Below are 25,692 nucleotides of genomic sequence, written 5' to 3'. Positions count from 1 at the left end.
GTGACAGTCTACATGATCCCAGAGCAGCGATTCACTTCGAGGGTCTCACTGCCAACGCCGAACACCTTTGGCACCCTGCTTAACGCGAGTGACCTTCGCCGTGAATTTAGTTGATTTCTAATTTTTTTTTTTTCACTTGGAGAAATTCCTTTTTAATTAAAACAGTAGTTCCTCCCTATCTTCCCTCTCCTTGGTAAATGCCATCCCTATTACTCCGGGTCTGTTGTTGCGGTCAGTACCGAACACCATTTACTTGCCGTGGGGCCGGTCGGTGTCGGCAGCGCCCGGCCCTGCACAATGTGCACTCCGCTCGAAAAGCCGCATACCCTCCCGCCGCAGCCGGGGCTCTGCTCCCATCGCGCCCTCCCCGGGCCACCCCGCGGCCGGGAGCGGCGTCCAGGTGCGCGGGGCGGGGCTGCGGCTGCGGCTCGGCCCGCCCCCGCGGCACCCGAGGCGGGACCGGTGTCTGCCGCCGCATCCCCGCCGCGACGGGCAGCTGAGAGCCGGCTTCGTTCTGCTCCGCTGCTCCGCCACCATGTCCCTCTGCCGGGCCGCCTCGCAGGCGCTGGCCGCCCGCCTGAGCAGGGCTCCTGCCGCCGCCAGCCGCCTCAAGCAGCGTGGTACGCGGGGCCGCCGCGGAGCCGGGCCGGGTAGCGGTCCCGGGATGGCGTGATGGGGCGCGGGCCGGGCCGGACCGGGTGGTGGCGGCGGAGGGGATGCGCGCAGGTCGCAGGCGGGGGCGACGTGGGGCCGGGACAGGTGCGGCGGGGGCGGGCGGCAGCCGGGCATGGCTGTTCGGTCATCCTGGGTTCCGGCACTGGCTGCTTCAGACCTCGCAGCGACCCGCTGGGCAGCCGAGCCAGCCCGGGACCCCCTACCCCCGCCCCATGGAAAAACGGTGGCTGCTGCTGCCTTCCCTTCCTTTTAAAATAGTGGGGTACATAATCTCCCGGTAGAGCAGCCGGAGCGGCGGTGCCTCGGCAGGGCTGCTGGCCCCGGCAGGGAACGGGAGCAGACCCGGTGCGCCACAACCATGGTTTTTTGGCGCATCAGGGGTTGTGTAACCACTGGCAAAAAAAAAAAAAAAAAATCTGCCAGCCGCGTTGGGCGATGGCAGCTTGCTGATCACTGTCCTGCTATAGCTGGCTGCTCCGAGGGGGGAGGGTTAAGGACACACAGCTGCTGAACGAAAATATAAATATATGCAAATCCATGAGGATGCCCGGCTGTTGGAGAGGAGTCTGAGAATTGTGTCATGAGACAGATGATGCTAAACATAACCTAGCACACGATGGTAATGTTTTGACATTGCGACTATTTTTGCAGATGTCAATTGCAATGCTCAGAGCCATTCTATTTTTCGTGAGCGCTTTTTCAATGAGACATTTCTCATCTGGGATCAAGTCACAAAATTCTGCAGAAAGTTTTGTTGACCAAGAGAATTACGTGTGTTTTTCATGGTTCTCTTTTTGAGGTGTACAGATGAATCCAAGACCGTAGTAAGAATCAGTTTATAACATATGAATGGGTAGTACTGCTGTTAATGTGTATCCAGTCAGGTAGAAAACTCTGTAGTTCTATCTCTCTGTCCTGTTGACCAATTCATGAGGTGAAGGGTATGGATAAAGTGTCAGCAGTCTGAGTGAAAGAACATGAATTCAAATGAAAAAGCTTTTTAAAAAAAATTCCCTGTTATTACCCTGAAGAGAAAATTTGTTACTTCTGCTGCTCATAAGGAATAAGGTCAGATAATTATTTTACCTGCCTTAGTCAGGAGTCAAATTTGCATTTCTTTTTTTTGTTTGTTTGTTTGTTTTTAAAACATTCCTTAGTCTATATAGACTGTGTGCAGTACTTGGAAGCTGATGGCAGACAACGTAGTTCACAAAAAAACACCTCTTAAGAAGAGCTCAGCCATGGAGCACCACGCCCTGTGTTACTCAGTCATAGGATACATCAATATGTATCAGCATCTGTTTTATAAGCTTTTTGAATCTCCTTTTCCATACAGAGTTCAGATTCCATAATTCTTTTTGTGATCATATTTTAGCAGCACTTTACATCACTTTACCTAATGGTTTTTGTAGCGCCTCTTCGCCAGATGTCATCTGGGAGTGTTCCAGGCTCTTCTAGAGACAGCATGATGATCTATCTTCTTGCTGGTGTTGCTGCTTTTGGTGGTTTATTTTATGTAAGTGTTTGGGGATGGAGCTGTTTGTGCTTTCTGAGCTGGCACGGTGTAAGGTGTGTTCTGGGTTAGAGTATGGTCCAGATTCAAACCATCAATGAATGCAGATATTGTAGCATAAGTGCAGCCTAAATTAGAAATCAGCTTAAGAGAATTTAGTGAAGGTGAAAGCTTATTGCTTGCCTGTTTTACTGTTACTTTGATAAGTAGTGCTGGGTCACTCTTAGGGGAAAGCATATTTTAAAATATGTGAAATGAATGTGTCCAAAGATTGAGTAAGGCACCTGTCTCTAACCCCTTGCCTTGTCCTTTCAACCAGAAACATTAGCAGTGTTTCAGAGTGGGCAAGGCATATGTGAAATAAGCAATCTGAAGCTGCAAGGGGAAGATGCAAACCTTGTTAATTTGGGCACAAAAAAGGAAGATAACAGCATTAGTTACTTCAAGAAAGCATGTTACAGTCTTGTAAGCATCTGGTTTTGTCAAGCTTTTCGGTAACCATTCTCTTCCCTGCTTTTAAATGTATCTGATTCTGTGCTTCACATCCCTAAATCCTCCGTTCTATAGCTTACCTCTATCCCTCTCCCCCAAGATCTGAGATAGTGCCTAGCGCACTCCAGAGAGGTGTATATTTCCCTGTCCCACAAAGTAATCCTCTTTAATGGTAAGTAGCTATTGTTCAAAACATCAAACATGTATGATTGCATTTCTGGATGAATAATATAGTCTCTTCCTGTCACATTTTTACCACATTAGAAAAACAGAAATCTTGATGTAATTATCTTTTAAAATGCTATTTTCAATTCTTGAAACACTGCAGCACTTCAAAAGCTGCACGGTATATTGTATTTGCTTTCTAATAATGGAGAAATATGAAATACATAAACATATTAGTTTAGGAGATTATTAAGTTTTTAAATTTTATATGCATTTTAAGATGGGCAGTAGCACTTGCTTAAAATCCCTTCTCTCCTTCCCCCCTCTTTGTGTTTGGTTAATTTGTAGGGATGTAGCTGTAAATTCAGGTATAATTCCCTTTCAGGCCTACAGAGTAGTCAGTTCACCTCGCAGCAAGTTTGTTGAAAATACAAATATTCTTCGTGAGAGAGCCGAGGATCAGGAAAGCAATCCTTGGTCAAGAAAGGGTGAGTTGAGCGCCTTTCTCTTGTTCCCTGGGTTCATGAGGATTTGGAACAGATTTCTGAATTGTCTAATCAGGCTTTAGCACTGTCCACGTCCTTGTCTGAACTGTGTGAGTGGGACTGAAGACAGAGGTGGTTGTACAGTATTGTTCTGTTACAAAGCTGCTGCTGCTGCACAAATTTTAGTAGTGGCCTTAATGCTCAGACATTAATCTGGTCTTTGATCCACCTGTGGAGTCTCTTTGAATGGAAAGAGTGGATGTGTGAATACTATTAATTGTATGATGGGTATTTGATTTACTGGAAGCTTAATGAAACTTGACTGAATACATAATGCTGTCAAAATCAATTTTGTTCTTTTGTTTTCAGTGGGGGGGAGAAGATAATATCTTTTCTCAGTCAACAGGTTGGCTTCAGGCCACATGCCATCAGGAAATACAATTCAATAGGGGAAAAAAACCTACATTAAAAAAAATTAACTTGCATCAATTTTTTGTCCTACAACTTTGATTTTGTTTTTTCTAATTTGGGGTTAGATGAAATGCAGGCATTACCTAAATGTATAGCAAATCCTTACTTAGCTCTTCATGCTTGAATAATTAGACTGTGTTAGTTCAAATACTTGTAATGGAATGTTGTCCCTGTCTACACCAATTAGTGTTAATTGATGTTAATTTAGCATTAATGTAAAAGGTAGAACTTTGGCAAGCATGGCCTTGCTAGGAAAAGCAATTAGGAAAATTTCTTAAGGATATTTAAATTTTTTTTTGGTTGTTATTTATAAAAATAAAGCATTGAAGCCAGAGCACTTGAAGTTCTTCCTTTTTTTTATACTGTTGACTTCTAAGAATTGATTTAATATATTTGCATGCACACAAAGAATACATTTGAAAAAAGTATCTGGAGTTTAAATTTTGTCTTCCGTGTGAGAGCATGGTTTAAATTGTTTGCCTCTATAATTATTTCTTTAGAGGTTGTTAGCCTTGAACTTCTACAACACATGCTTTAGTTTCAGAACATTAAAACTACAGACCTTAAGATTTAAAGTAGTAAAATACCTTAGCTTCCAAAAAAGAAAGCAGTTTAGTTTTAAAACTCAATTGTTTAAATAAATGCTGAGAATCCAGCCACAATTTGCAGTCCTTCATTGTCCCTAAAATAGAAAATGTAATGAGGACCAAAGTAGATCTCTCCCAGGGACCTGGGCTCCTGCTGTTCAGGGCAGAAGTGAGGATTACCCTCGTTACTTTCTGACTGCCATAGTTGGGAGAATGGGGAAGCATTAAGCAAACCTTCCAATATATTCCCAGTGATGACTCTTTTCTCCTAAGGTGCAAGGTACTGAGTTTTGGCCCTGGCCTATCCACATGGTAGAGTGAAATACCCCCAGCACTGAGTGCTCAGCAACTGATCTTGGGTACTCTCCAGACGTCCCATCATCTGCTGCTTAATAAGTCACATAAATGTCACAACCAGTGGCAGAGATTGTTGCCTCCCTTTTTATTGATAGTAAGAAGTCCAAAATGTTTCTAAGGCCATTCAGGGAATACAGCTGAAACTTGTTTCCTGTATTATTTTCAATATTTGACTTCTGAATAAATGCTCAACCCAGAGTTTTTAGTTGGACTTCTGAGTAGTTAATTCCAATTCACAGTTCAAAACCACTGTTGAATCAGCTCCTTTTTAAAATCCTTCTTCATTCCCAGCTGTGTACACCCAAAAGAACAGAACATAAAGAATGAGCATCAGTTCTGTTCTTACTTTTACTACAGAATCCTCTGTGTGCATTCTCAAAAGAGTTAACACCCCTCTTCCTCCCCTTTTTCTCCTGTTCCCTGCATAGTCATATTTTTGTGTTTATCTTGTCACAGAGTGTTAGAATAGTATTGCTTTTCCCAGAAGTGCCATTGCAGTTTCTTTCCCTGTGCATTCTTTAGAGTCAGTTCTTATACTTTTTCCCAGTAAGCATTGCTGATAAGAGCAGTTAAAAATTCTGTTTTCAAAATATTCTGATATTTTTTTAGGTGCATGTTAAATCAAGCTTAAAATAAGCTCTAAAACAGAGCTGGTAACCATATGAAGCGGTGGATAGAAAAGCAGTATGCCAAGCAGCATGTTCATGGCATATTTGCTGCCTCTGGTAAAAGAACTTCCTAGGTGGAAGAACTTAATGCTGGAGAGCAGCTGATCAGAGACTCTTTTGATAGGATTTTTGTAATTTCTTATGTGGGGGAAAATTCTCCCCTTATGCCTGAACCCAAAATGTCCTTTACAGAGAATTGTACATAGCAAACAAGTCTGTCAAAACAAAAGAAAGAATCATACTAGGGTTCTTTGCTTATTAGAGGGTTGAAATTATATTTAATGATAATTTAATTAATGATAACAGACATTTAGAAAGATATAGCAAATTTTCTGTGGCTCTTTTAAACTGAAAGCTACTCTAAAAATAAGGGAGGGATTTAAAACGCCCCTGGAAGAAGCCTGACTCAAAGTAGCAGTAGAAAATCTGGGACATCATTTCAAACGTAAAATGATGTTTGGCCTGCAGGATGTTCTCCTTGCTTATTTAGTGAGTTTTGTCTTCCATTTGTTGTTTGTGTCCTTTAAGATTGTTTCTGATTTCTTTCTTTTTTAGCTATGACTTTTCTTTTTAACTCATTGCAAGCTGATTCAATCTTTCTAATCTATACTCTGCTGTTGCACTTTCCAGACTTTCTAATCTATGCTCTGCTTTTACACTTTCCAGACACAAGGGAAATCTCTTTCCAAACCTGAGGAAGTTAAATACAAACAAAGGACAATCGTTTACCATTGAGTACATTGCAGCCTACCTTGGGATGACTTTGTATTGTAAAACTCCATTTGTGTGAGACTTTTAAAGAACTACCTATGTTTGCAAGGCCAAACCATATCGAGCTTATTACTGAATCTGCTTTGTAGAAGGCAGTTCTGAGATGGAGAAGCTGGCTGTTCTGAATGAATGCACTCCATATTTGACTGTCCAATAAAGTGTACTGAATGCTGATCTTGGCTGTTAACCTGTTCTTTGTGTAATGAATTAAGGGTTTTTTTAAAACAATGTTTCCTTAAAGAGACATGACCAGGTTGCATAGTGCAAAGTTTTGATTTTTACTGAGCAATGAATGGACTTTTCTCGAAACCTGAACACTGAATTATAGGCTTGCACTGGCATATGAAGACCTAGAAGTGAAACTGATCTGTTTAGTTTTTAAACAGACACAAAAGAATCAAACAAACTCTTATGTCTCTTTAAGCTCTTTTGTTTCAATTCTCATGTAGTTTACACTGTGTTACAAACTTATTTCCAGGCCTTATTTTTTTTTTTTTTTTGCATGGTGAGTTTCTAGTGGTGAACTTGTGATGAACAGTATAACTTTTCCTTTGTGAACTTGATGTTGGTGCATGTTTGCATGGTGGTTGAGCATCTCTGTTGCTTTGTGCTGTTAGTTTTTCATGACTTGTCTCAGCTGAATTTGAAGTGATGCATGACTGGGAAACACTGTTTTTCAGGTTTTAAGGAATTGGACCCATAGTGGTGTAAACAAGTCTTTAAAAGAGAGTTGTGAGTTGTAAAAAGAAAAGTCAGTCATAAATGGTCATACATTAGGAAAGTGAACTCTGACCACTTGAAATTAGAAGTTATTTTCTTACTTATTTAAGACCAAATGTCTTATTCCCCACGTGGTAATTCCACAGAGTCATGCTCCCTCTGGCACCTGTGTGTGTACCATCACTGGCCCTTTCAGCAGAGCTGTTTGAAGCAACACTTGACAATGTCCTTTTTTATCCTTCACTGCACCCCCAACACTTGCTTTAAGCCACAGTTTCTTTTCTTATCACACTGAAACATGTTTTGAAACTCAGTAATTAAGAATATGGTTTCCTCATTTTATAAACATAGTTTTTTGATGCCACATTAGACAATAGAGGGCATTAATAATTGATCTTTTTGTTAATTCTGATCCCAAATCTTAGCTTCCCACTTCAAATTTAAGTGAGGATGATGATAAAAAGTAGTTGGTGAATTTTTTGTTGCATGCATGCATTTTACTTTCTTTATTGTATTGAATAAATCCTTAGAAGGTGATGGAGAAGAGGTGGATGAAGTCACTGGAGCAGAGAAGGCCACGGAAGAAGCTGATGCAGCAGCTGCTGTGGAACCTGCAGCACAGGATGAGAGGGCTGGACCCACAGCACAGGATGAGACTTCTGAGGTATCCCCAGCAGCTGGAGGGGAGAATGACTTACTGGCTCCAGAGGAATCCCATGCTGTGGAGGAAGCACAGCAGGAAGCTGCTGCAAACTCAGAAGCTGCTGCTAATTTGGAACTTGCTGCTAATTCAGAAGCTGCTGCAGTTCAAGGTTAACTTATGAATATAGTTTTTGAGTGTGTGTGTGTTGTGGGTTCTAAAGCTCTGCCTCTTACAGAGCATTAAGAATGAGCATCAGTGTTCCCAATGGAGTTTGTCCTGCAGTGAAAACTAATTCAGGCATTAACACTGACATATCATGAACATAAGGTAATTAAGTTTATTAAATCAGTGTCTCTGAAAGCATCCCGCCTCTGGCACCAGTTACTGTCTAAAACAAGTAGAGTCAAATGTTTTTTTCCCTACCCCATACTATTTCTTAAGATAATAAGGTGAGCTTATAATGTGATCAGTTAAACAGTTGTTTTAGTGATCTAGTTCTCAAGGGTGTGTTGAGGAATCTAAACACTTAAGTTCACTAACCATTCCAAAGATATTCACACTGAATGATTATATCTGTTTTATCAATATAACTTAAAGAGGACCTTGCACAGCAAAGAAAATGCTGTCTCAGTTTTAAGGATACATTAGGCTAAATTTTCACAACACAATAAAACATCAAATTGTTGTTAAACACTGAAATTGGTAAGTGGCAAAACATTTGTTATTTTGAGCTGTCAGGGTGTTTGAAATATTTTTGTTTATTGTGCTTTAAAAAAATTGCAAAAATACAAATGCAAAACTGTCCATAAAATGGGCAAGATACAGGACTGGAATTTAATTTGTCAGATTTTAAAGGGTTTTTTTTAAATTTTCTTTTTATTACTGGTCTTGAGAGGATATGTCTAAAACACAGATCAAACTATGGGCGTTTATCACAGTACCATCAGTACCACTAATCTATGGGTGTTTATCATAGTACTGTCAAAGGTGTTAGCAGATTTGGAATGCTTTTTTCTTGGTGACTCCAGTGAGGAATGGAGGCATCTTCATTGCCTTTTTAACAAATAAACTTGAGAAATAGTGCAGCACTTCTAATTGCTGAGTTTTATGAAAGGTCTATATATGAATGTGATTTTAATTCAAATGTGATTAGTTCCTGTGCTTGTCTCTGAAACCATCTATTACAAATAACATTTAAAACAATACTTAGTCTGATTGCTGTAATACAGTTTGTAGAAAGTAGAAGTAAGTACTTTGGCTGTGATTATTACTGCTTACATATAGAAATATTTATAAGGTAGTAGTTAAAATACCTAGAGCCCTAAAAATTTCCATTTCTATGGAAATTAATTTAGCAAGGAAGTAGTCTGTTTATGTTAAATTTGATGAATTAGAGCCATTAAGAGATATGTTTAAAAATGTATTGCAGCATTTCTTGCTCTGCAGAGCAATTGCAAAATTTCCCTTTAATTTCATAAGCACTTGCTTGTGTCTGGAAGTGATTGTGTATTTCTATGACAATGCTTATTTACGAATAACTGTTCATTGTTGGATAAGGTAGGATCTTCTGTATGGTAAATATTTCTGCCATTTTACTGAAGAGGCTCTTCCCTGAGAAAGGGAAGCTAGGATCTTCCCTGAGGAACATGGTACATGAATTGATTAGATATTAGGAATAAAGTCTTTCTTGTGAAGGTGGTGAGGCATTGGAATGGTTTCTCAGAGCAGCTGTGGATGCACCATTCTTGGAAGTGTTCAAGGCCAGGTTGCATGGGACTTAGTGGAAGGTGTCCCTGCCCATGGCAGATGGCTCAAACGAGATGGTCTTTAAGGTCCCTTCCAACCCAAATCACTCTATGGTGATTCTGTGATTAAGCCTGAGGATCTCATTCTGGACATGTTGACATCATGTACTTAGTGATCATGATTTGATGAGAAGAAATATGGCTTTTAATTTTTAGTTCCTGATGGTATTTTCTGGAAGTGAAGCAGCTGTTTAGAAATTACTGATTACTAAGATTTTGTATCTCTGGCAACATACTTACTGAGAAAAACAGCACTAGAACTTGACTTCTGTTATGCTGAAAGTTGTAAGGGAGCCTGAGGGTCATCCTAGGTGCCCTCTACCAAACCTTGCTGCAGTGGTTATTCTTGGCTGGGTGGTAAAGCTAGCAGAAACAAACTTTTGGGATGCAAAATTGTCAAGAAATTGAAGCAAAGGAGAGTTTTCCTTGCCTGATCTCTTGGGTGCTCCTGGGATGTTATAACTTGCTCCTGAGTATAGCTTCCTGTGCCACTGGACCTCAGTGCAGATTGCTGTGAACAACTGCTGGTGACAGGTGTGACCAGGGTGGTGACCCCTGGGGACCTCCCCATGGTTCACATGAGGTTACATCCAGTGTAACCCAAGTCCTGGCCTAGGAGGCTGGACAGGCTCCTGCTCCAGGTCACCTTAGCACTCCCTGCTCCCTCGTCCTGGTCCTGCCTGCAGAAGAGCAGCAGGGCCCCCAGAGCAGTTCTTCCCAGGAGTTCCTGACCATGGAAGGAAGGCCACCAGCAGCACATGGTCTGGCACACAGGCCTAAACCAACATCCCTTTCCTCTAAGCTACATAAGAACAAGTTTCCATTGGCATCATGCTCACAAGAAGATGAGGGTTTGTTTCAAAAGTTCTCTGCTTTCTCTCTACCACTTTGTTCAGTGTCTACCTGCAGCCAACAGCTATTGTGCTTAAAAAAATTCTAATTAAAATCCTTCTGGATGTAACTTTCAGTTTTGGATTTAACCATCTTTATCATTCATATTATCTCCATTTAGAGGAAAAAAAATAGCATAGCTCCACTTGTACTGAGGTAGAGAAGTATGTATTTAAATAACTTTAACTACTTTTCTTGGCAACTTGGTGTTACTTCTGCAGATGAAGGTGTAAGTATTTTTATTGTTACCAGTGAACCTCTGCTTTTTCAAGTGCCATTGTTTCTTTTAGTCTATAAAGCTTTCTCTAATGTCTGGAAGTGCAAGCTGTGAAGGGATGCTTGTCTCCAGCTCCTGTATACAGATAATATAAATGTATAATTTTACATGTGCAAAAAAAACCCCACCTAAACCAAAACAGATTCCAAAAAAACCCCAAACAAACAAAAAACAACCCAGCCTTGGAGGTGGATTCTTAATACTTAATCAGGATAATTTCCATTTCAGGCAGTTAAGAATTGTACCTGCCTGAAATGTTCTCCTTGCCCCAAGTTAAGCAATTTACAATCCACAATTCCAATCTGGAATTCTGTGAAATATTGTTACCAAAATAAGTACTAAACTATGTTACTCTGTTCCCAAAGATTTAACTTCCTCTAAATTCTAATTCTCTCTACTTTTTTATTGCTTGAGCTGTCACTCTTGGTTACTGCCTGTTGCTGGTTAAATTCCTGTTGTTCTCCTTCTAGTGTACTCTGTGTCTAGGACCATAAATTAAATTTTTCTTCAGAGCAACAAAATGTAAAATTCACAAACTGATTGGCAAACTGCTGTTTGGATTAGGCAAGGTTGTTTCATCCGTGACTTCTGGTGTTTGGGTTGCCGCCATAAACTCTTCTCCAACTCTGGTATTGAGGCTTGAGGTCTTGGCTTTATCAACTGAAATAAGAGAAGCAATTAGCCCCAAACTGTGCTTTTCCAGACTTCTTCCTGACTTCTCTAGCATAGGGTTTTTTCCCAATCTTTAAAGTATTGAAGGGCATGGTCTCTTCTCTGTTTGTTATTTCCAAGACTCAATCACTCATTTGAGTGAGTGACAGGGTTTGGGAAGGATTAGTGTGTGAATGTGCCAGTGTTTTCCATGCTAAGCCTCAAACACACTGCAATGGCAGTTGTCTGCAGCCTAGAGAAACAAATGGAGGCTGCTCTGGACAGGAGCTGCTGCTTTCGGGACAGGACTTTTGCTGACCCTATCAGACAGTGGTGCCAAGCAGACAAAAGCACCTGATGTAATCAGTGCACACTGGCTTGGCTTGGTACTCTACCAAATTCTGTGTGTGCTGACACTGTTAGCACTTAAAAAGCTACTGAAGAGTCCTCAGAGTGATTTGCAATTGCTCATACTTCTTCAGAGGCTTTCAGAATGCCATTGCTCAGTAGAACAGACACACCATTCTAGGCATCTGTTTGTGTGAGATGGAGGAATGAGGACTTTTTTCTCTGTACTGATCATGATAGACTGATCTAATTAAATTAGGCCCTAGAAAGTTGAATTATGTAAATATTATCCTACGGGGGAAATATCTGTATCTGGAACTTCTGTTGGGTAGTTCTGTTTCACATTGATCACTTGGTTTTATGTGTCTCTTGGACTGCTGCACTTATCTGATTGCCATACACTGGCCACTGGTCTCTTCTGCTTCCTCCTGTTTTTCCTTCATAAAACTGAGTTTTAGATGAGTCATCATAACATATCTGGAAAATCTCTGTTGGAAGAAAGAAATTCAGTAAAAGTTGTGAGCATTGAAGAGCACTCAGGAGTTGAGAGTTGAAGACCCCAGCTGGTCCCTGGAGAGTCTGTTCAGATTTGATCAGCTTAGCCAAAAAGAATTTTACAGCATGCACTGGGCTAGGGAGGAAGATTTTGGTAAAATGGAAAAAACCCTAGAAGTTCCCAGCTGAGTACAAACAAACTGACTAAAACTGACTAGAACTGACTAAAATAACTGTCTTCCTATTTGTCTATTCTAGAACAAGGGGGCAGGCAGCTTCTCAAAAATGGCAGAAGGACATACAGTGAATAATAATGCCTAAAGGAATGTCACTATTAATGAGAAAACAGATGTATTCCTTTTACTAATATTAATAGCTCATTGTCAAGACTTAAAAAAACTCTTAAAATTACTACACATATGGAAATATATATATTAAATATATATTTCTCAAATTGGAAAGCAACAACTCACTTTGTACAACAAAATCTATTAGCATTTAATTTACTGTACATAGTAATATCTGTGTTTGAAATTTTCCTGTAAATACAACAACCACAATAATACTGTTAGTTTCCTACTTTAGAGAAAAGATGGCAACAGGCACCCTTGCTGTTTTCCAGTGGTGGCAGTTCAAACCAGAATGGGAACGATGGGGATTTAAGTTAATTTTTGGGCAATGTTTCCTATAGCAGCGAAAAACATCCTTTTCACAAAACAACTTTGCTTCTTTAAAAACAGTGGATAAAGTGGATAAAACTTGATGCATTACTTTGTATGAGGAATGTTAAAGAAAATGTCTTAATTAGAAGTGGTTTTAGAACTCCCAGAGGATTTAATACATCAAATTATTAGGTTGTTTTTGATACACACAGTTTATATTAACTTGTGTTAGTTTTCCTTGTGATCCATTCTAATCAGTAACTAAAGATTGTTCCATGTTTAAAATAAACAAACAAAACACAGACAAACAAGGTGAGTTGCTTCTCATTGCTACAATTCCATGCTACAGAATATAAAATTTATGAGGTATTATAAACTATTCTGGATTAATGTGACATGCGCTGTTATGCTTTTATTGTGACCATTATAGGCATCTCTGAATCTTTTTCTAATCATTGACTGTAGAATAAACTCTCTTCAAGGGAATCTTCTGGTCATTAGTATGAACTAACGAGGCTTTTCTTGGGAACTAGTGACCCACATCAGACATAAACAACCTGTGATGTGCTTGGCTCATTGACATGTTTCTCGTTCTGTATGGAGTGATGAAAATTTTTATTCTTAATAATGGGCTTCATAATGCCATGGCTTAGGCTCTCAGCTGGACCTCATGGATATTTATCTGGATTGCCTGGGGATGGCTTGCAAAAAGGAAAAGATGTCATATATGTGTAGTGGCAGGTTTATTAGAAATCCCAGCTTTCCTTTGCTCATCAGTTTCCCAAAGACCTTGGGCTCTGAGCCTTTGATTTGTGTTCATCCTATGGAACAGCTGGAATGCCAGGGGGACTAAACTCCTGATGTCCATGGGCTCTTAGTGAGGGAGGGCTGGGGTTGAGGCCACCTTCATGTTGTGTCTGAGTAACAGCACGATCAGGCCACGGTGGTTCCACAAACAGGTCAGCAGCTGCCAGCCACTAGTTCCTATCCTGTGCATTCAAGGGTAGGAACAATCAGACTGAAAAATAATCAGTGCTTTTCTAAGTAATTGTTCTTTCCTTGACTCTGTTTGAAACTAAAAAGTTTATTTTTTCCTGTGTGGAGCTCAAGTGCTGATTTCCCAGTGTTGTAGAGAGGCATTAGTCTGTGGTCAAACACAGGGACCTTTTTCTCCCTTTTAAGGCCAAGGTAGGCATAAAGTGTTTTTCCTTCCCAAGCAGTAAGTTGAGTAACTTGCTCTAGCTGGTTGGAATCCTAAATGTTCACTGAATAAAATACCAGAGAGAGTGAAAATTTCATATAGTCCTGAGAGACATTCCTGGTGATGGGATGTTCCTAGTGGCCATCTGCAAGCCCTCTATGCTGAGTTCCCTGGATCTTCCTGGCCGATGGCACCTGAAGCACTTGGTCTTGTTACAGGGACAGCTGCATAGCCTTGCCTGTGTTGTCTCAAATTGCCTCAGTGATTATTATTTCCTCCTATTCCTATTGATGTGGTTTAAGCCCCCATGAATAGAAGGAGAAAGTGTGGAACCCAAGCCAGCCATTCCTGGGTGACAGGTGGCTTCTGGTGAAAGCATGTGTCTTGGTTTGAAAAGACAGGTGTCTGCTAAGGAAGGCAGGAGCCTCTCTTGAAATGGAAAATGTAAACCCCCTCCCTCCAAATTATTATAATTTTGAAACTAAAAGGCTCTTAGGCAAATATATGGGAGTAGGAAAATTAAAACACAAATGCAATACTACAAGAAAGTCACTGACAGAGTCAGAACACGACCTGACACCCTGTGGGTCAGGGTGTTGGTAGCAGTCCCATTAAATGGTGGCTGCAGCCCTCCTGCAGTGACAGGTCTGGTTCTGTTGGAGCAGTGATCCTGTAGAAGGGTGGAGTTTTCCTCTGAAGATCCAGTGGTGGTGTAGATGGGCCTGATCTTCCTCTGGGAATCCAGAGGAAAAGAAAGCTGCTCCTCTGAGAATGTAGTGGGAAAAGGCTGCCTGTGGTGTTCCAAATCTCAGATTATATCCAGGTAGGAATGCTTGACTCCTCCCCATGGGTGGAGCATCTCACAATGGCTGATGGAATTTTATCAGCCATGCAGGCCCACTAACAGAAGGTATTTCCTGGAGGGAGGATGGGTTGTGGAAGAGATAAAGCAAAGTGCCCAGTTAACAGAGGGTAACTGCCCCACCTCTAACAGATAGCAAATAGAATACACCCATATTTTACAACCCAGGACAGCATGGAAGGGAACCTTAGCTGTCATCACCACCTCAGGAGTTGGAACAATTTCCCTTTCCATTTTCCCTAAGGCTGATGGAACCAAAATATGTGAAGTTGCTCTTAAAGGGAATTACAGTTTCTTGCTGCTACTGCTGTCTTCTCCCCTGGATTAGACCTGAGTGAGCCAAGTACCCCTGCTTCTTGTGCTCTATTTTGCAGGTTTTCTCAAACAAATTCTTGAATTTTCCAATGTGACAGAATTTGACTTTTTAAAAGTCAATTCTACTCCACTGCCAGTTTTCCATTAGCAGGTCTTTAAACTATGAAAATGAACCAGAAACACTCTGCTCTGCTTATCTTAACATTTCAGGGGACATCCAGATAACTTCAATGGACCTGACTCAGGAAGCTTTCTGTAAACAAAAGCATCACACTCTAATGTAAGATGGTCTCTAAAAGACTGTAAACAAAATACTGTTTCTAATTTCACAATTAAATTTGTCTTTCCCCCTCCTCCCTGCCCACCTTTGGTTATGTTATAGGCAGCTTGAAATATCAAAGCCTTGTTTTGTATTCCAGCTTTGGTTTGCGTGCTCCAGGTGGATTCCATTTGTATGATGCTGGCTAACTTGTGTTATTTTAGTTTTATAAAACCAAATTCTTCTGCAAGGAATATTTTTAAAGTAATTGAACCTGGTGCTTGGCATTACAGCTACCAGCTTCATCCTGACTGCCTAGAAAAACAATTCATCATATGAAGGATACTGCTTCAAGTAAAGTGATTCACTCAGAAAAGTGTATTTTTAAATATCTTTTAAAATGGCAGGATAGTAGTGCCTGTTTAAATTTTTTGTTGTTGTTGTTTCTAACTGGAAAGATCACTTTTAAATGAATCAAAGAATTAGGATTAGAATCAAAATATGTTAACTTTAAATGTATTGGTAAGGAAATGCAAAACTAAGGGAAGAAATACAGGCTGTACTCCTGAGAAGGCTGGGGTTATCTTGTATAACCTTGTTATAAAATTTCTGTCCTGCTGGAAGGAATCCCCACCTCTCCCCAAGCAAGGAAAAGACTGAATATAGCTCTCATTTTAAAATCTGGAACAGCTGTCTTCTTAATCTCTGTTGTAAATCAGGAAAACATACTTAGAAAACCACTTAAAAATACAAGGGTGAAGTTTAAAATCCAGTAAGATTAAAAAATATAATATACAAATTAGATTGTATCTCTTCCAGCTCCTTGCTTCAAGGTCATCTTATATCTTGTTTTCTACTAGGTAGTAGGACATGATTGCCAGTGTGAGCTGGCCAAATTTTGCACTAGTGCTTTACATTCCAGCAAAACTCCAGGCAGTTTCTGCATAAAACTGCCCCAGGAAACTTGGAAAGCTTGTTTTAAAAGCTTGAGGGCTTTTGGGGAAGAGGCTACGCAAGCAGTAGGATCTGGATTCTGGAAATCAATGCACCTGCATGGGGTTTCCTTTATTGTTATCAGGAGAAAGTCAGTCTGGGAGTGTTATTTTTTACTATCAGCTGCAGCAGAGATGAGTCAGTCACACAGGGCACACAAGTCCCTGCTTATCTTGTCACTCTGTTCTGCTGAGCTCACAAATATTCACACAATTCAAACTGATCATCACGAGCATGCAGAATCACCCTGTATTTGGACTGCTTTCTACTCTAAGTGCGCAGAGGTGTATAGTTCTGCACTCACTCTCAGGGCTGCAAGTTCAGTGCTTGTAAAAATTGTCTTTAAAGACTGCAGGAATTACTACTTTACATAGAAAGCAGTTTTTGGTGGGTTTTTTTCCCCTGAAATGATAGGGATAGTTTCCTAAAAATTACATTTCTAGGTGAAATGTTGGATATTGTGCTAATAAGCTACTGGAGCTTCCTAAATCTGATCCCTTATTAAAAAACCAATCAAGCAAACAAAAAAAAACCCACCAAAAACAACTAAACACAAGCTTCCAGAACAAATCCACAATTTTCTTTTGTCTGTAAAATCCAATTTCCTGTTCTGTATTTATTCAACTCAAGCCAGAAATGGTTTGGTACTGCATTAGGTGGATGTGTAATGTTGCCCAGCCATGTTCTGTTCCTGCAAGTGCAATTTGGGAGGATGCATTTCTTCTCCAAATGGTTATCTCCTAAAGCAGAGGAGCTAAGGACTTCCTGGGAGTGCCAGGAAGTATTTGGGCTGGGATTCCCTGTTAGACATCAGCAATGGATATTGCACAGATGTTATACACTGATGGTTGTGTAGTGCATGTATGTTGTGGCTCCAACTAACCTTGGGGATGCTTGTCCTCAAAATCCCCGGTGTGTCCAAATCCTTCTGGCTGCTTTGGCAGCAGCTGTTAATGCAATATGCAAAGCCCCATGACTACAGTTTGTAAATGTGATTAGTTTGATTTCTCTAAGGCTTTAAGTTCTTTTATATTGTCTTTTGTTGAAATCACAGAAAGTTAAGGTCCTAATTCAGACCTGTAAGTGCAATAGTATATATAAATGCCTGGCAAAATTGAAGAAGTCTGTTGCCAGCAATACTGGGATGCAGCTACTTATCCCAGGAGAAGACTGAAAATTGACAAATAACCAGTGAAAAAGATTAAGGAAAAAAATCAACTTTTCAAAAAAAAAAAATATATATGCACAGGGGCTGAGATTTTTTGCTGCCAATATAATACCTTGTATGAAACTGTGGAGTATACGTACTGTAGAGTAATATTCTGTATATTCTGTAGAGTAATAGATCCTACTAGGATGGGGGGAATCACAGCACACCAAATGAAGCAGGAAAATTGTCAACCCATTTAACTCCAGTGCTTTTGATGAAGGATATGTGAGTGCAGGGGGAAGTTTCCCCCAAAGATTTAAGAAAGAGCCCAATGAGCCCCACTTTTGTGAATATGAAGGGAAACAAAATAATTTTTGGCAGGCTTTAAATTGTATGGGTCAGGATGGAATTATCCCTTGACCAAGATCCATTTGGCAGGAATGCTGCAAGTGGGTGTTTTGGTAAAGTGTCAAAGAGCTGGAGTGGTATTGTTCTATAAGGATAATACAGCAGCTGGGTCTTCAATGGAAAGCATAATTTTAAATACCACGTGTCCTCATTGCAGAGAAGCAGTTGCACAATTCAGATTATTTTGTTCACTTACAGCCAGTGGAGATTGTAAGAAATCTGGCATAAATAGACGAATAGATCATAATCATCATTTCATGAAGAAATGCAGGGATTTCAGATTTTCAAACTAATAATCATTGAGGAAAAAACACAGAACCAAGTGAAGATGCTGTAACTCCTCTACAGACATTTTGAAAAAAATAAAGAAGCTTAATATTTTAGTATTTGAACTAACAAAAGTTAGGCGTGATCTTAGTTACATCCATTATTTGCTGCAGAGTTCATGACAGGCTTATTAACAATAATTGAACAGACAGAAAATCCTTCATCCAAGGATTATGGAAAATGAGTCACCATTGTGCCAGGCAGAGATTAAAGTATCTTGTACGAAATAGGGTGTTATTGCAGGATTTTACATGGAGCAATTGCAAGAGATTAAACTGGATTGAAAAAATATGAAATGCATGCAGATTAAAAAAAAAAAGTGAGAGAGAAAGAGGGTGTGAATAGCACTGGGAAACAGGGAAACACAAAGGAGAAATGCCTAAACTATGTCACACTTTGTGCCACCAGCTGATCAGTAGGGGAGGATGCGAGGCCTCAGGCAGTGTGTCTGATGTTCCTTATGCAGAAAGACCCCACGTGACAGTCTCAAATCTGAGATAGGCAGGGGGTTCGTTCTCAGTTTGCCAGGGCATCATTCATGCCAGGGCTTTGCCCTGGGATGGTAGCAATTCCCTTGGACAGAGAAAATGTTGGCCTTGTGAATGGAATAGAGAGCGTTTGTTCCAAGACATGTCCAAAACTCCCAAAACCAGGCTGAGATTTGTGCTGGTGTCAAATGAATGCTCAGGGTAGCCATCAGGAGGCTGGAGGCTGTTTCCTAATCCAAAACACCAGAAGACACTTGGACAGTATGCCATATGACAAAGAGCCAAGATGATCTTCATCAGCCAGTCTGAGACTTTGCTAGAGATAAGGCCTGAGAGTGACCCAGGGCAAGCTGCCATGAGCGTGCGCATTGGCACCCCAGCTACTGCCATGTCTCTTCTCCACAAGACCTGTGGCACCTGGAAGGGGGCTCCAGCCACATGTGCTCAAGGAATGGATGGGAAAGACACTACAGACGCAGGTTTTCAAAATGCAATGCCTGCCACAAGACCCTTTGTATTTTAGGCAGTGACAGCTACTCCACAGAGACATGAATGAACACCTTGGGAGGAATCAATATTTTTTTGCATTAGATTGCCTTTCTGTTAGCCATAAGGAATAATTGAGACCAGAGACATTTTTTTCAGAACAAGTGGTTAATATTTGGTTTTAAGGCAGGTATTCATGTAGGAGACAAATAAACTCAATTCCCATCCATAGGAAATGAAGTTTTGTTAAAAAGCAGAAAAGACCATGGTTGTCTACTGATCTACTCTTCTTAGTGCAAAAGAAATTAAAGCACTTACAAGGAAAAAAAAAAAAAAGATTAAATACTATCAAATACTATCAGCCAGAGAAAAAACTTTTGGTAATATAAGCTGAATGTTTGATGTTACAAACTGAAACCTAGCAGCTTGTTACCATAGCGATATATGGCATCACATCAAGTATTGCTCGCTGTAAAATATCTAACGGTCCAAATTTCAAATGTACTATTTTTATTGCAAACTTTTCCCTATAAAGGCTAAAGTACCAATTCCTGAGCATTTCTTTTTCTGTTGCTTCCTCAAAAAGTCAATTATTTCACTTTACTTTTTAGAAAGCATTCTGAAAAGTAAAGTGAAATAATTGATGTTCAGAATATGCTATATTTAACTAGCTGTAAGGTGATTTTTGGGGAAAGGTATGGGGTGCTAGCTCTGTAAAACCCCTATTTGCTGCATTTATTGAACTCCTAAAGAAGCTGTTCACTTACTGTGTTTAATAGACATGAAGCTTGGTATAGGATGAAAGAAGAAAGAGACAAACTTCCTACAGAGCAGTTAAAGAGTGTGATGATGGAGACCTCTGACAGGAAGGTTAGAAGAACAGGGTATGAGAGAATTTACTCAAGTAAAATTTAATATGCAACTGCAGGGTGATGTGTTCAGTCTTCCTGCAGAGTGTATCTGTACAGAGACTGCCTACTACTAAATATTACCTGTTACAGGCTTTTTAGACACACAGATTGCTTTCTGCTTAAAGGAGTATTGAAAAATGGCTAGTTGGCCATTGCAGCCTGAACTGCAGCCTGAATCTTCAGCCTGATGCTAGAATATTTTTACATTAAAACTACCCATGATGTCTTTCCAAGGTTATGTGGAGTGTAGATGGAATGTTGTATGAATTTGACAGAAATCAGAAAACAAAGCAACAGTATCTGCAAGAGATAATATATACATTAGAGAATATTTGCCTATGTCTATCTACATGGAAACAGCTCCAGTTTGAAGGCTTCTGCCTCAGGGTTGGAAAGAGGCAGACTTTCTCCGGAGTTCCATTTGCAAAGTTTTATTTGCATGATAAAATTTAATCATCTGATAGATCCTGTTGTCTTCAGCTACTTTGAGCACATATATTGGGCAGGTTCTTCGTGTTTTGTGAGCCTGGGTTGCTTGCCCTCATTTATGATGGTGAATGGAAAGAGAAGACAAGTATCTTTTAAGTAAAGTCATGGGTGTTGCACCTTCTTCTGCCCATAAGGAAAACTTAGTGACAAGGAAGGAGTAGCCTGAGCAGCTCAAGAGATTTCTGACAGACTCAAAGAGCCAGGACAATGATGCTGAGGAGTTGTGGTGAACTTCAGGGGGTGCAAGAGTCCAGCTGGGTCTGAAATGTTTGTGTCTGTGTGCACTGAACCAGCTGCAAGAGCATGCAGAACTCAAGTGATGCTGCGTGGCTGCCCATGATGGCTGTGTTTGGCATCACAGTGTTAGCAGAAAATCTAATTTTCAAATTATCTGTGGTGCAGTAGGAGTAGGGTGCTAAATTTGATTGTGGCAGTGTGATGAGCTCAGTGCCCTGCTCAGAAAGTGGCTGGATGTGAACTTCACTAAGAACAAAAAATTTTCCTTATGCTGCATAGAACACATCTTTTCAACATCTATCTTGATTTGAAAGACAGAATTTTCCTAAATTGCATTAGTGTAAAGAAAAATATAGCACATGTGGTATGAATAAAGCTTGAAGTGCTTTGATGCAACTATAAACAATCTCATATTGCTTTTGAAGTTGAATGATGTAATTGAATGCAAAGAAAAATGTGTGTTTAAATCATCACTGTGGAGATTTTAAGCAGGAGTTTAGAAGTTTGGACTCTAAACTCTTTTAAAATTAGAATTGAAAAGCTAAAAGGAAAAATGCCTGCATACCTAATACAGCTTTGTAAATTCTATCCCTTAGTCCAAGGATCCTTTGGACTAAGAGAAACAACTTACTTGACTATTTGTCATTGAATAAATAATTTCCAGTGTTTCTCATTGGTGTTTTGTCTCCATTTTCAGTTTCTGAGGAGGAGAAGACAACTGAAGAAGTTGCTAAAGAGCCCTAAAGGTACACAGTACAGTTGCAGCATGTGGTTTTCTGCTTTTCACCTATATTTTGTTCTTAGTTAGTGGCAATTGCAGCATGTGGTAAATGCACATGCACTGTTATGGTGAATTTGTATTTCTGCTCTCAACAAAAAAGAATTTTATTGAAGTATTTCTTGTTTTTTTGGGAACCACTGCCAGCGTCTTTAAGAGGCTATGGAGCAAATCCTATATAAATTGTCACAGTGTGTATTTATTTATAGCTTTATCTTAATCCCATGCAAACTGGATAAAGACCTGAGAGTTGTAGCTTTCTTCCAAGCAAAAAATGTTCTTTGGATGTTTGGTTTAAATTATATGTGTCTACAGGACTTCTGGATTATTGTTCTATACAATAAAGCAATAGCCCCCTGGACTGTTTTATTTTAAATAAATTTTTTCAATATTAGTCTCTCTGCACTTTCAATTTGTGCTAATGAAAAATACTGAATATAATATTTCCTTTTTGCTAGTATCTTTCTCATGTGACTTTATTTATTATTTTATTGTCAGAAAAGTTGCAAGCATGTGCCTCTTAAGGTTTTTAGTTTTGCTGAAATTGAAAGCTAAGGGTGCCTGAGGGTACCACATCAGAAAACCAAATAACCAAGAAATTCTTTCTGCTCTGGTACATATAAATGCTATGTATAGACAAGGCAATTGAGTTAGGAATCTTTTTTTTCCTTGTGAACATCTGACAATCCTAAAAATTGTTGCTGTGTTTTGATTTAGACAACAAATACCCTCTATAGCCAACTCAATTAATGAAGGCAAAGATGGTAACTGAAAAGGGTGGGGGTGGCAGAGAAGGCAAGCTGTAGGAAACATCTTTGATGTAACAAATTGAAAATAGGTCAAAAAATAGATTAATCTCCTACTAGTGTAGAGGTTCACTTAATTCTGCTTAAACTGCTTGGACTCTTTTTGACAGAAAAAAAAAATACTTATTATGAGTATAGCAACACGAGTTTAAAAAAGGGCCTCTTACTAAGTTTCAATTTGATCTTGTTGGCAGGGGGAAAATGATTTATGAAATATTTTACTATTTGGTGCTGGAAGATTACTGGCTGTTTTTTGTCCAATTTACAAATGTAAAACCACACTGCATTCCCAGTCAGGAAATAATTCTTTCTTCCTTTTTTTTTTTTTTTTTTTGATTGTGAACACTTTGGAGTATGAAGCTTAACTCTGACTTTGCATTAAAACACAATATACTTTCTAAGGAATTCAAGGCAAAGAAAACGAAATGAAAAGAATGTTGATGTGAGAATCAAATCACTATCTAGTGAACTTTTTTTAAAAAATTACTGATTATTTGGTGAAGGAATGGAGGAAGTAGTAGTGGATTAAATCTTCAGATAAAGCCCTAAGCTGATGCTCAGGGCAGGCCTGAGTAAAGATGTTCAGCCATTCTACTGAGTGTGGCTCTTGGGCCCAAACTGCTGCTATGGAACTACTTGTATCAATAATCTCAGCAAATGCAATTGGTTTACCTTGTGCTTAAAGTTAAGAATGCAACTATTTGTGGAAGTCCAGCATGCAGGGGAATTCATTTATGCCTGAGCAATGTGGATGAACACGAGGGATTCATTGAAACTGGGCTTTGGTGATGGCAACAGAGCAAGTTTCCATAAGCCATCAGATCAGCATGATTTATACAGCAGTGCAGTGTATACTCTGTAATTCACTTAACTGGTAACCTCCAGTCAAATTCACAGTGTGCTTTCAATGTTTGCAAAGATGACCTGCTGAATGGTGTCTGTTGCTAAACATCATTTATTGTTGTTTCCTCTAAATTAGATTTTTTTTTTCTTTTTCCCCAGTTAACAGTGTGGACGCCTTTGGAAAGTTTAATGCAAATATTTGTGGCAATCAACCAGCTGATTCCTGTGTGAAACCTCATACTCTTCCTTGAAGACATAAAAAAACCTGTGCAGTTTGTCCTACCACACATTGGTCATTATGGCCAGTACTCAGTGCTGCAAGAGATGAATTGCATTGCCTAGTGAAACGCTTCTGTGACTAACAGCTCAGCTGTAGAAAGTAGCATCCAGTCAAGCCACTCAGCATGTCCTGAATACATGTGCTAAGAGAAGCAGTATGATGCCAGATGAACTCTTTCTATGTCCTTGTTGTCCTGATATGTACATTGATTTCTTACTTTTGGTCCAAACTGCTGTGCATAGTTATACATTTGTAACATTCCGTGCTAAAATGTAAGCAAAAGGTTTTAAAATCAAGACAAAATATTATAAAAGTAATTGTTAGCATTTTTAAATTGGATCACAGGGAAAATAACAATGTGTTTGCTCCTGAGTTTGGATTTGTGATTGTAAGCCTAGGACACCTGGCTGCATGTGACCTAATTTCACCCCTGAAAAATAAACATTTCAGATGCTACCAATCCTTGCACATTAACATCCAGGAGTAAACATTTTAAGGCTCCTGCTTTGGGAAAAAAACCCTGTTTGCTATAAAGTGTAGGTACTTTATAGCCTGACAATCAAAATAGCACTGGTTGGTGTTATCATGTATCGAAGTGGTGGCTGGCTCCTGCCTTGGGTGTGCTGGGCTCTGCTCCTCCCAAATCTAATTCAGCTTGCTGTGCTCTTTCTGTGTTGCTCTGTCTTGGCAGTGGCATGTAGTGGTAGTGTAACAACACAAAAGTTTGGTATAAACTTTCAGGCTGGTACAAATCACAAGCCCTTTAGGCCATGGCAAAGCCTGGCTCTAAGCACTTGCACACAGAGAGCAAAATCCCTGTGGAGGGCCATGCAACAGGTGTTCAAATGGACAGGCATTCTTAGGGACTAAGAAAGACCCAAATAGCTAAACAAGCTTTTTTTCTCAGTATTAGCTTCATAAAAAATAGATTTATTATGAATAACAGGTTTGGATGCCACTGCGCTCCCAACCCTCCATTGTGCTACGTGCTCGAGCATGCGTCTAAGACTGAGACCCCACTGCAGCCATCACAGAGTGGCAATGGTTCTGAACCAGAGCCAAATAAGGTATATTATGTACTATTTATATAGAAAGTGTGTTTCATAAAGTGTGTCTGACTCCTTTCTCTTCCAGCAGAAGTTTGGAAAATGTTCAAAGAGAAACAACAGCATTGTGACATTCCTACCCATGGCACAAAGCAACACATGCTCCTTCCCCCATCATAAAGCAAATTATAGTAGTGTTCCAACAAAGATATAGCCTGTTGCTCCTGGACCTACTTAGGAATAACTGGAATAATGCAGAGGCAAAAGCTGGCTCCTGAGCTTCAAGAAGACAAACCACAGCCTTCTGCTTAAAGGATAAAGCCTCTGTGATTAAAAGCAATTTCTGTAGACCAAGCTACTGGAATAAAAATCTTAGACTGATATTTTATTGGATAAGAGTCTATATTTATTTTGTAGATTAAAAATGCTTTGATGGATGTATGCATTTAAATGTTCTATTTCTTCATTTTCACTAATTCCTAGTAAAAGAAGCTGTTTAAACTGCATCTAACAGTAGGGTTTCTGATATGGTCAGCTTTTCTGAATAGCTCTTTATCTCTGGAACTGCTCTGGTGCATGGCAAAATATGTTAGCCCTCTGGAACAGTTGCTTGAATGATTGAATCACAAACTATGGTTTCCAAAGCTTTTTGTTCTTTCAATTTCGAAAGATTGTGAGAGTCCCAAAACAGCCCATAAATGTGCTTTATGCCAGAGCCCCTCTATTTTTTGCTTTTGTTTTGTTTAGGTTTTTTTAAAACAAACAAACAAACAAAAAAAAGATAGGCAAGCTGAAAAGACAAGCATGGTCTGCTTCAGCACTTGAATATCAACAGTGATATTTTGCAATTCACAGATGTCTGACCATTGTTGATTCAGTCTTGCTAGTATGGAGTCTGAATACCACATAAATTTTTCTGTCCTTCACTTTCAAAAAGTGAATTTTTGAGTTGCTACACAAAAGCTGTGATGGAAATGTTGAAAGATATTGTTGAAATGGATCATTAAGGAGAGCAATGCCACAGCAGAGAACAGACATAATGCAAGACTAAAGGAGGTCGGATTGGTCTTGAGAATACACTTCACAGGCCAGAGCAAAGCTTGAGGTTCCAGAATTTGTCCAAACTGCATGTTGCTC

General features: G+C 39.7%; 1 protein-coding gene across 1 annotated transcript; it reads left to right on the top strand.

Annotated features, from left to right (window-relative positions):
• Positions 1-498: 498 nt before the first annotated feature.
• Positions 499-24,936, top strand: MGARP (mitochondria localized glutamic acid rich protein). Its single transcript, XM_030239215.2, has 6 exons — positions 499-620; positions 2,088-2,191; positions 3,231-3,333; positions 7,435-7,716; positions 21,500-21,548; positions 23,389-24,936. Exons 1-5 carry the CDS (start codon positions 536-538, stop codon positions 21,544-21,546), a joined length of 621 nt encoding a protein of 206 aa, XP_030095075.1. The 5' UTR covers positions 499-535; the 3' UTR covers positions 21,547-21,548; positions 23,389-24,936.
• The last annotated feature ends 756 nt before the right edge of the window (positions 24,937-25,692 follow it).

The sequence above is a fragment of the Serinus canaria genome, chromosome 4, assembly GCF_022539315.1.
Source record: "Serinus canaria isolate serCan28SL12 chromosome 4, serCan2020, whole genome shotgun sequence".
Lineage (NCBI taxonomy): Eukaryota > Metazoa > Chordata > Aves > Passeriformes > Fringillidae > Serinus > Serinus canaria.
The sequence above is the reverse complement of the archived record's forward strand: the minus strand, read 5'-3'. Positions and strand labels throughout refer to the sequence as shown.

Excerpts from the sequence above, each read along its gene's own strand:
- MGARP (XM_030239215.2), top strand. The coding sequence starts at position 536 with ATGTCCCTCTGCCGGGCCGCCTCGCAGGCGCTGGCCGCCCGCCTGAGC. Across the intron at positions 621-2,087 it reads CAGCCGCCTCAAGCAGCGTG|CGCCTCTTCGCCAGATGTCA; the intron begins GTACGCGGGGCC and ends TGGTTTTTGTAG. Across the intron at positions 2,192-3,230 it reads CTTTTGGTGGTTTATTTTAT|GCCTACAGAGTAGTCAGTTC; the intron begins GTAAGTGTTTGG and ends ATTCCCTTTCAG.